At 46.7% G+C, this 11,493-nt stretch overlaps 1 protein-coding gene across 1 annotated transcript in view; it reads right to left on the minus strand.

The window, feature by feature from the left end:
* The window catches only part of NOXA1 (NADPH oxidase activator 1), a 25,919-nt gene that overhangs the window by 12,198 nt on the left and 2,228 nt on the right, over positions 1 to 11,493 (minus strand). The window contains exons 2-4 of the mRNA XM_015423100.1: positions 5,374 to 5,456; positions 3,123 to 3,231; positions 1,194 to 1,328 (exon numbers count right to left, since the gene is read on the minus strand). Coding sequence (XP_015278586.1) covers positions 1,194 to 1,328; positions 3,123 to 3,231; positions 5,374 to 5,456 — 327 coding nt within the window. The remainder of the gene's footprint in view (positions 1 to 1,193; positions 1,329 to 3,122; positions 3,232 to 5,373; positions 5,457 to 11,493) is intronic.

The following is an 11,493-nucleotide window of genomic DNA, read 5'->3' on the forward strand; positions in this document are numbered from 1 at the left end:
AATGGATATTTTACACAGATTCTTATAACCAAAATCATAGAGAGAAACATGCAGATCACTATACAGGAAGGTTTTTGTACATTTGGTTAGCGAGGTACTGAAAGAACTCACAACCTCAGAGGTATTTTTAAAATTAAATTTATATTATTTTACTAAGCTTTAGTAAGAACATTCAGGGCTCTTTTTGTAGAAAAAGCCCAGCAGGAACTCATTAGCATAATGGGCCACACCCAATAGCATAAACTAATTAGCATATTAGGCCACACCCTAACAGCACAGCTCATTAGCATATTAGACCACACCCCCATGTTACCAGAAGTGTGGTCATCCAGCCACACCCAACTTTTGCTTCTTATTCTGTTTACTTTGTTTATTGTCAAAACCCAGGGCTTTTTTTGTAGCAGGAACTTCTTTGCATGTTAGGCTACAGACCCCTAATGTAGCCATTCCTAATGAGTTTCTGCTGTTGGGTGTGGCCTATTATGCTAATTAGTTCCTGCTGGGTGTGGCCAACTCAGGAGCCAGCCGGAACTCCATTCCTGTGCGTTCCTGCCCAAAAATAGCCCTGAGAACATTCATATGTAATACAATTCTACAACTTTAAATGCATTGGGCTGTTTAGGTTCTGGCTTCCTAACAGAGTGTTAAAAAACACACTCACTTTTTCTGGTGGTCACAAACCTTCTGAAAAAGGCTGCTCTAGTTTTGCAAGAAGATCCCCCTAAGTTGGGTTTTTGCAAGTGTCATGCATTCAGTCATGAAAGAGTTCAGCTGTTGTTTCTGTATTCTAATACTAGTCAGTTAGCTTAGAACCAGTCAGGTGTAGAGTAGAATCTTCCCATCAAGAAGGGGAGGTATTATTCTTAATGAGGTGACTTTAAAATTGACTATTGGCTAATCAATATACTGGAAGATAGTACATGCTATTCTGCACCTACACAAGGGGTGGAGCCTTTGGGGGAAACTTCCCTTTCCTTTGTCCTCACACCCAGAGACTAGTTACACAGACAAAGAAAGAAGATGAAGTTAGAACTAGAAATATGAGTCAGATTGTTACTGTTTTTCTTATTGTTTTTCTTCCTATGTAACCCTTCCCTGATTTTATAGCAAACTTAGAAGTTAAACACACACATATCTGTGGCCACTTCCTTCCACTGCGCTTTAGGCACTATGCTAAATATCTTACACCCTACCTGTACTCGCTCCAGAGCAGCACTGAAGCGTAAGGTTTGACCCTTGGGAGCCCACGCAAAGGCCTCTTCCAAGATGCGTTCAGCATCCTGCCACTTCCCAAGCCGGCAGTAGACTGCAGCGGTATTGTACAGCACCTGCAGAAAGCACCGGAAAAAACACCTCAGCTGGACACAAACTTCTTGGGCCACACAAAATTCTTCCTCAGGAGGAAACAAAGGATGAATGTTCAGACAGATATTGCCTTCACTGTCCCATGTGGGTAAACTTACTGATGTCAGCCTCCAGCGGATCCAAATAAGGGTGTCAGATTAGTCTTCAACCTGGGTTCAAGTCCCTACTCTGCCATTACAGTCACTGGGTGGCCATGGAAGCTTACTGGGCGACTGTGGGCCTGTCATACATTCTCAGCCTAAACGACCTCACAGGATTGTTGTGAGGATAAAATGAAGGACAGGAGACCAGGGAAGCAGCTTTGGGTCCCCATTGGGAAGAAAGGCAGGGATAAACATGAAATAAATAAATACTTCACTCACTACCTACTTCACAAGGTCTTGCAAGAATAAAGGAGAAGGGAAGACCGCATACCTGAGCCCCTTGGAGAACCGCACGAAAGGCAGCAGTTTTGACCCAGTTGCTCTGAGTTTCTAATTGTGTGGGACCAAGATAGCTAGGACGACTAAGAATTATCTCAGAATTTTGCTCCTTAAAGCGCATTAACCCTTTTCATTTAGAGTGAGCCTAGGTGGCTATTCCTTTGGGATGCACAGGTTCCAACCACGCCCTTTCCCGGCATTTTTAGCTTTAATTTAAAAATTTCCAAATTTAAAAACGTGGAGAAAGTGGGAGGAAACACTGCTGCAGAAAGGACTAATAATGTACATTCCTATTCCTTAAGAAGCTATAAGGGAAACTGTCAAGCAGCGTTCCTCTGAAATTTTCACGAGGCTGCTTCCACCTTCCATTCTTCTAGCCAATGAATGCAAATGTGTTGGGATGGCAGACAAGTATTTAGCCGCTCTTCACTTAAAGAATAAAAATAAAAGTTAATCTTATTGAAATAAAATTTAATTTTCATTTGAACACAGTGAGTAAGAGTCTCTACTATAAATTTAGGAGGCTGCTGGTTCAAATGTCACCTCTGCTATAAATTCATTAGGTGGTCTTGGACAAGCTAAAGCGGTCTAAACTCACCCCACCCCAATCTGCAATAAGGAGAATATAATCATATCATACTGGCCTACTTTGCAAGATTCTTATAAGAATAACTGAGGCCCCAGTCACATGGGCCGGAAAATGCGGGGGGGGGGAGCGTGGCTCTTTGCCCCGGAGCAAAATAATGCACGGCCGCCCGATCACACATCCCGTCGAGGTCCCGTGGTTAGGGCGTGATCACACGGCTATCCTGCAGCGCACTTCCTAGATGTTGTGGTGTGATCACGCCCAGAAAATCCGCCTATCATCCGTATCTTTAGCACGGCAAATGCTCCGTGTGAATGGGGCCTGAGATTGTTAGCTATACATGTTCTACAACTCTAATTCTGTGCATAAATGCCAATTAATACTATTATTTAGACTTTTTTTTACTGTTTGTACCAATTTAGGCTGTTTTTTACAATATTGTTTGTAACACCCCCCCCCCCCCCAAACTTATTGCGGATGGTAGGTGAAACTTAGAGAGAAGCTTGCTTATGCTACCTAATGAGTTTTTGGCATAGATGAGATTTAAATGGGGTATCTCTCAGACCTACCACCACCCACCCCAACCCACTGTTTCAACCTCTCCCCTTCTGCCCGATTTCTTGCTATATTCCACATTGCTGTATTTCACTGGGGGCATGGAGGGCTTGGGAGCCACTGGAGAACTCCCCATAACTGACCCCTGTCAGTCACTCTCCCACCCTGTTACTCAGTGTTCTGCCATCACCTACCTCCCAGGCAGACAAGACAAACTTCAGACCCAGCTGCTTGTAATCGATACGGGAGTTATTTCGGAGGTGCGTCAGAGCCAGTTGGCAGTCGTTCAGGGCTTCTTCATACCTGCAACGGTGAAAAGACAGGGCTCTAGAAGAAAGTCTTGTTTTCAGCTTTTGTGTTAGCGTGAGGTTAAAACAGAGAATTAGTAGTAGTTACAGGTTCAAACTTGGAATGGAAGACCCTGGTTCTAATACATGGATAACTATGGCCCAGTTACTGACTCTTAGCCAGGAAGTCCACAAGGAGGTTTTGAAGACCACAGCACGTCCTGCTGTTGCCCCCATCAAAAGGTATTTCAGAGGTATTCACCTGGCTCTTTCTATGGAGGTTCCCTTTAACCATCGTGGGTATATTAACTTGTCGAGTCCCCCTTTCAAGCCATCTTGTGGCAGTGAATTCTATAAGTTAACTATGGTCCCTGCCACATGGCGGGGGGGGGGGAGCGCGGGCAAAGTGCAGCTTTTGAAAGCTGCACCAAAATAGACACGCAGCGGCGGGCTCACACAGATCCCGTGAGCCACCGCGCAGTTGCTCCCCGGCATGATCGGATGCCAGGGAGACCGGGGAGAAAGCAACGAGACAGAGGCTGCCGAACTGCGCATGTGTGAGCATGCGCATTTCGACCAGGGGTCTTGGATGCGCCGGCAGAAGGACGCGCCGGCGATCCCATGGCCGTGCTTGATGGGGCCGTGCTGGTAAGTCCACCTCTGTAGGTGGTTTATTTTAGATGCGGCTTTTCGGCCTGAAGGGCCGGATCGGGGACGGGTGCACAATGTTTCCCATATGTTGCGGTGGGATCGCGCCCGTTTGCTCCGCCCCTGATCCGTCCCTCTTCCGGCCCAAAACCTTTCATGTGCTGTCTGAAGAAGTACTTCCATCCTGAATGTATCGCCCACTGATTTTTTTCGGTGGTCTTATACTGAAGCAGAATGCTCTGACTGTCAATGGCTCTCCAGGGGATCTGTTCCCATATCTGTAACACAAGATCCCAGGAGACAGAGACCCCAGGAACTGAACTGGGGCTCTTCAGCGGCAAAACATGTGTTGTCCTATGGAGTTATACTCTGTACATGGGGTTCTACCAAACTCATTTATATTTATATTTATTTTTTTTATAATTTTGATTTATAAACCACCCTTCTCTGAGTTCACAGAGCTCAGGGAGGTTAACAACAGAAAATCTATACAATTTAAAATCCAAAGAATTAAAATAACCAGGGCTTTTTTTGTACAAAAAGCCCATCAGGAACGCATTAGCATAATAGGCCACACCCAACAGCAGGAACTAATTAGCATAATAGGCAACACCCATGACAGCACAGCTCATTAGCATATTAGGTCACACCCCATGCCTTCCCTTGGCTTGCCCGGGCGCCCTGCGGTTGTGGGGAGCCTGGGCAAGCCTCCCATTGAAGGGAAGGGAAGGCAGTTTAAACTGCCTTCCCTTGGCTTGCTTGGGCACCCCGCAGCTGTGGGGAGCCCGGGCAAGCCGGCCCTTGGACAGGCTGGGGAAGGCATGGTGAGGCATTTAAATGCCTCCCCGATCCTTCCAGGGCTCCCCTGGCTTGCCCGCCTTGGAGTCGCCGAGGGGAGGGTCCGCTCTCCAGGGCTTCCCTCCGTAGCCAGGCACACAGAGGTTTTGGCTGTGGTGGGCGTGGCCAACTCTGAAGCCAGCCGGAACTCTGTTCCTGTGCGTTCCTGCCCAAAAATAGCCCTGGAAATAACTAAAAACATTTTCAGATGGGGCTAAAATCAATTTACAAATTGCATTAATGTCTCGCAAATAGATGGAGAAAAAGCAGGATGGGGGAGGGAAAGTGAGTGCCAGATGAGATGGTACCCGTTGCTGTCCTCAACCAAAAGCCTGGCGGAACATCTCTGCTTTGCAAGCCCTGCGGAACTGTACCAGGTCCCGCAGGGCGTGGAAATGTTATTTGGCAGAGAGTTCACCAGGTGGGAGCCAGGACTGAAAAGGCGCTGGCTCTGGTCGAGGACAGCCAGAAGTCTTTTGGACTAGGGATCACCAGCAGGTTGTTCTCAGCAAAGCGTAAGGCTCTTTGGAGGACACACCAGCCCCAACCCTCAGAGTTTCAGTTTCCCCGCCTGACCTTCAAGAAGATAAGCCTTTGGGCTTACCGGTAAACATGATATACGTGACCATTACTGGGTGATTTTCATCCCCTTTGACCACACAGTGGCACTCACCTCTCGAGCTGTAGGCAGACGTAGCCTCTCTGGTAGAAGCCCACAGCTAAGCAGTTGTCCTTGGAAACTGTTTGGTCAAATGCCTGGGATGGAGACAAATGACACTCCTAGTTAGCCCTGAAGTTGCCAACTTTTTAATGCTGCTCCTGTGAATGTAACCGCGGCAGCAAGAAATTAATTTGGGCCTAGGGTTGCCAGCTCTGGTTTGGGAAATATCTGGAGATTTGGGGGTGGAGCTTGGGGAGGGTGGAGTTTAGGAAGGGGAGGGACTTCAGTAGGGTATAATGGCATAGAGTCCACCCTCCACAGCAGCCATTTTCTCCAGGGGAACTGGTCTTGGTCAGTTGGAGGTCAATTGTAATAGTGGGGGATCTTCAGGCACTCCCTAGAGGCTGACAACCGCTAACAAAGACTTGGAGAGTGATTTAAACCAAAGTGATCAGCTTTATTGAAGATATGAACAAGCGCTTGAATTCAGTCATAACCAGAACAGATTAACATTGGGAGCTAGGCTCCTTTTAAACGTTCCCGGGCTAATGTAGCCACACCTATTTACAATTAACAACCAATGAGGTTGTGTAGATAACAACCAATGAGAGTCTTTCCCTCTCAGGAATTGGCACAGTTCTGATTGGTCGCCGTTGTGGAGCGACCAATAGTGAGTCCGTTCTGAGGAGCCTTTGTCTGGCTCGAAGCTTAACATAGGGAGTGAATGTGGCGATTCAAGTAAGTTATTTTAATACATTACATGTCCCTTTATCCTGACACGGAGATATGCAAGGGAAGACCTTCACTTTATGGCTGCCAGCCTCCAGGTGGGACAAACAACAAAGGCCCACGGAGCAAAAGAGCTGCTAGAATCAACAAGATGAAACTCCGAAGGAGGGCTGCCTGCCCACGACTCCCACTAAATATGCAAGTATACAACCATAAATAACACCAGTAACCATATAACAGTCATGATATGGTTACTGGTGTTATTTATGGTTATATACTTGCATATTTAGTGGGAGCCTTGGGCAGGCAGCCCTTCTTCGGAGTTTCATCTTGTTGATTCTAGCCTCCAGGTGGGGCCTGGAGATCTCCTGGAAATACAACTCATCTCTAGGCTACAGAGATAAGTTCCCCTGGGGAAAAAATGGCTGCTTTGGAAGGTGGACTGCATGGGATTATACCCTGTTGAGATCCCTCCCCATACTTCACCCTCCCCAGGCTCCAGCCCCAAATCTCCAGGAACTTCCCAAACTGGAGTTGACAATCCTTGGGGACCTTATTTGGGTGGGAAAGGGGCATATCAGTGTTTCAAATAAACAAAACCCTAGGTCAAGGGGGCTGGAGCAACTCACATCCATTTCAATGAGGGTTGTGTGGCTGAAGAGTCTGCTGGGATATGCCCACAATGACTGCATTTTTTAAAAGAAAATCTGAGCCAGAGTTCAGCCCCGGGAGTCCGGGACATGTCACATGATTATGAAGCACACTGCCTCTGGTCATAGGGAAAGTGTCTTTCTTCAAGGATGAACAACATTTACACAAAAACCTTCTAGAACAAGGCTTGGACCATTTTGCTTGGCATGCTGGTCTGATTTGCGGCCCAAGGGCATGAGGCCTGGCACTGGAAGAGTCTCTGTGGCTTCATTTGCCCCCAGTGCCACGTATCCAACTAGTACTTTGTGGCATCCATCCTGAACCCCTTGACAATTTGTCCTTGGGAGTCAGTGGACTCAATGAAATTGCTGAGCAGTCGGGTAAGAACAGATAAAAGGAAGTTCTTCTTCACCCAAAGAGTGATTAACACATGGAATTCACTACCACAGGAGGCAGTGGTGGATACAAGCATGGACAGCTTCAAGAGGGGATTGGATAAACACATGGAGCAGAGGTCCATCAGTGGTTATTAGCCACAAGGTATAGATAGGAACTCTCAGTCTAGGGCAAGTGATGCACTGTATTCTTGGTGCTTGGGGGTGGGGGGCAATGGTGGGAGGGCTTCTTAGTGTCCTGGCCCCACTGCTGGACCTCCTGATGGCACCTGGTATTTTTGACTACTGTGTGACAGAGTGCTGGACTTGATGGGCCATTGGTCTGATTCAACATTGGCTTCTCTTGTGTTCTTATGACCCTCAGGAACAGCACAAGGGGCAAAACGGTGGGAGGGGGAATTTACAGAAATTGCTGCCCCCTCTTCTGCAAATGAAAATACTGCTACATCAGAGGAACTGTGTGGTTGGATACATGCTGGTGCGTGTGGCCAAATACAATCTGCATCCTCCCCTTCCCCTTTTAATCACTGGAACACCAATATCTCTGCAGGTCAGTGTTATGGAAAAGTTGGCACTCAGGTCAACAAGGTAGCCTGCCCTGGTTCTAGTTACAAAGGAAAGACTTCAGTCTCTATTGCCCAGGGGGCATCATCAAGACTGTGAGTGAACACATCTTGGTGGTTCAGTAGCCTTATATTTAGAGCTTACGGTTTCTTTTCAGTGTCATAGTTTTATACTGAGAGCCAGTTTGGTGTAGTGGTTAAGAGCGGTGGACTCTAATCTGGAGATTTGGGTTTGATTCACCACTCCTCCACATGCAGCCATCTGGGTGACCTTGGGTAAGTCACAGTTTTCCGAGAGCTGTTCTCTCAAAAGCAGTTCTCTCAGAGCTCCCTCAGCCCCACCTACCTTACAGGGTGTCTGATGTGGGGAGAGGAAGAGAAAGGAGATTGTAAACCGCTCTGAGACTCCGAGTGAAGGGTGGGGTATAAATCCGACTCTTTTTCCTCTTCAGTGATGTTCATTTGCGCTAGATACGAGCTTTAATGACACACTGAGATGGAATGTGGAGGCAGAAAAATTGTGTCCGTTCTGGAATCTGCCAGCTGAAGCAGCTGCTTCTTGCTTTCCATTTGCACAAAACCCACCCAAGAAAGAGGCCCCCAGGAGGCAGCCTCTGGTTCTCACACATGCTAGAGAGAATAAGGTGGGAATGAGGCGACAGAATGGACCGCACCACATCAGACTGCAGGTGGAGAATCATTATTGTTTTGGAGGCTCTGCTACTTTACAACGTTCTGTTTGCAGGGAGTTTTTATGCAAAGCTGGAATCCACTACTTGGGCAGCCCATTCTTCCACTTCAGGGCTCTTCCAGCTCATTTTCTGGTCTGTGTGAACTGGGCACGTGTCACTGTTCTTAAGTGTAAAAAAGAAGCATGGTACAACTCAGACCTGCCAGGTGGTGACAGGGGCCTCACTTTTGGGCCTGGAAACTTGGCTTGCTTAATTCTAGATGAGTGGTATAGGTTGCTGTTTTTGTTGGGAATGACTCTTTGGACATGTTCAGAAGCATGCTCTTTACATAACCATTCATAATAAAGGAAGATGAGTATCTGGATCTGTCTGACATGGGCAAATTCCAGGAATTGGGGATGGTGCTGACTCATTACTTCTGGGACTCATAAATTTCCTTAGCACCTGCTCCTCCCAGATATTTCTTGCTTCTCTGGAAAGCGAGATAACATTCTCCACTCTCTGCCTCTCATGTTTTTTTTTAATAAACACTTTATTGAGTTTTATAATTTTCCATAAAGCATTAACAGTTTTTACACATATAAAACAATTATAGATACTATATAACCGGTTACCAGAGTAATAGGTGTAGCACAGTATTATAAATTGACAAACTCAGAAAACCACATAACCCAACAGTAAAAAATTCAAACTTGAAAACTTACATTAACATTGCACTCTAATTATATATAGCCCATTTTTCACAAATCATTTTCTCTGCCTCTACCTTTTCCAAGAAAGGAAACCATTTATCTAAAGGGTTAAGAATTAACCTTGTCATAACTTTCCTATCTGAAAAAACTGAAAACTTTTCTAGGGTAAAATAATCCCATATTTTCCTTATCCATTGGTCAGTTGTTGGAGGGTTATCATTTTTCCAATGCTGAGCAATTGTTGCTTTAGCTGCAGTCAAAAGGATTATGATTAGATCTTTGCAATCTCTAGGAATCTGATCCTCTTCCCAAAGATTTAATAAAATAATAGCTGAATCCATAGGAACAGTAACTCCTGTAAAGTACTTTATGAGTTGTAGAACTTGTTTCCAAAATTCCTGGATATGAACACATTCCCACCATAAACGAATAAAAGACCCCTTAAGACCACACTTCTTCCAGCATAAAGGACGTATATTAGAAGACATATGCGCAAGTCTAACTGGCGTAAGATACCATCTAAACAGTAGTTTATACGCCGAGGCTTGAATCATAAGGGATTTAGAAATACGGCTTGTAGTGCGCCATACCCACAACCACTGATCCTTTTGAAGCCTAACATGTAAATCCTTTTCCCAAGCTTGCTGGTAAGTAGTCTGACAGCTAGTGCTAAGCTCAGATAAGATTGTATATGTTTTAGATATTAGCCCTTTGTTCTTGCAGTCAGTACAACCGAGAAGGTTTTCAAAGTCTGTTAACCGGAAGTTTAAAGTCCTGTCCTCATCCTTGGTAAGTATAGATTGTAACAAGTTTTGAACCTATAAGTATTCAAACCAGTGTATTTTAACTTTGTATTTCTTTTCCAGCTCACTCTTAGTCAAACTTCTTCCCTTCCTGGTAACATCCAATATTCTCGTGATTTCCACTGACTTCCAGACTCTGAAGGCTCTGCCTCTCATGTTAAAATGGTATCGCTTTCCATTGTCTCTTCACACACTGTATGTTCGGTGCACACCTAAGGTTTTTGTTTACCTGGACCCATAAAAGGGCTAACAGTTTCAATGGACTTAGAAGGGTGTAACTCTGCTGAGGATGGCCCAGTACAAGTGACAAATGGGATTCACGACGCATGTACCGTACAGGACTGCTCGTTAAAGAGCACGGATCTCCTGGGGTTAACATCAGCAGCAAATCTGGCTGAATCAGACCAAGGATTCATCTAGTCCAGTATCCAGTTTCACACAGGAACCAACCAACCAGATGCCCTGTAAAGCATACCAGCATTGCATGGAAGTCCAAGCTGCCCTGCTGTTGCCCCCACCAAACTGAGGGGTATTCCACCTCTGAATACAAGAGGTTCCTTTTAGTCATCCCGACTAGAAGCCATCAATGGACTTCCCATTCAGGAATGTGCCTAATCCCCTTTTAAGTCCCAGGCCCCGGTTTTGGGCTGGGAGAGGGACGGATCGGGGGCGCAGCAAACGGGCGCGATCCCACCGCAACATCTGGGAAGTGTTGCGCACCCGTCCCCAATCCGGCCCTTCCGCCCGAAAAGCCGCAGCAAAACTAAACCACCTACCGAGGTGGACCTTCCAGCACGGCCGCATCAAGCCCGGCCGTGGGATCGCCAGCGCGTCTTTCTGCCAGCGCATCCCAGGGTCCTGGCTGAACTGCGCATGCTCACACATGCACAGTTTGGCAGCCTCCCTTTCCTCACCGTGGCTTCCCCCGGCATCTGATCGTGCCGGGGAGGGAATGCGCCGTGGCTCAGGGGAAAAATGTGATCCCGCCACGGCGTCTCTATTTTGGTGCGGCTTCCAAAAGCCACACTTTGCCTGTACCTTTCCCCTCCCATGTGGCAGGGACCCCAGTTAATTCTCTGTGTTTTCATTCCAGTTATTCTGTTCCATATTCCATCCCAATTATGCTTGCAAGCACGTTTTCCCCCCCTGCTTCCCCACAGCATCGTGGTACATCCACGTACCTGTGGAGGTTTCCACAGTTTTCCTCCAAACTACCTGCTTTGCTCCAAATTTTTGAGAAGGATTGGGGCAAAGCCTGGATGGTTGTCGTGGGGGTGGGAAAGTTGAGATTGCCCTGGTCCCACCCATACAGTAGCCTCTCCCTGTCACTGGGGCTTTTTAAAAACCAGTGAATGAATGGAGTTACGATGATAGCCTGTTATACTAATATAGGCAGGGGTCATTCCCTGCAAAAGCACACAGGAGCGGAGCTCCGGCAGTAAAGAGCCCAGGGGGCGGGCACATGCAACAAACCCCACCCCCTGCTCCCAGCAGCCCTCAGTCAGAGCAAGAAGCAGCCAGGTAAGTTGCAGAGCTCCCCCTGGCCCCCCGGTCCAAAACAGTCCAGTGGCACCTTTAATTTTAATTTATTTATTATTATTTTTTTT

This window comes from Gekko japonicus, unplaced genomic scaffold, assembly GCF_001447785.1.
Source record: "Gekko japonicus isolate JY-2015 unplaced genomic scaffold, Gekko_japonicus_V1.1 scaffold454, whole genome shotgun sequence".
Taxonomy (NCBI): Eukaryota; Metazoa; Chordata; class Lepidosauria; order Squamata; family Gekkonidae; genus Gekko; species Gekko japonicus.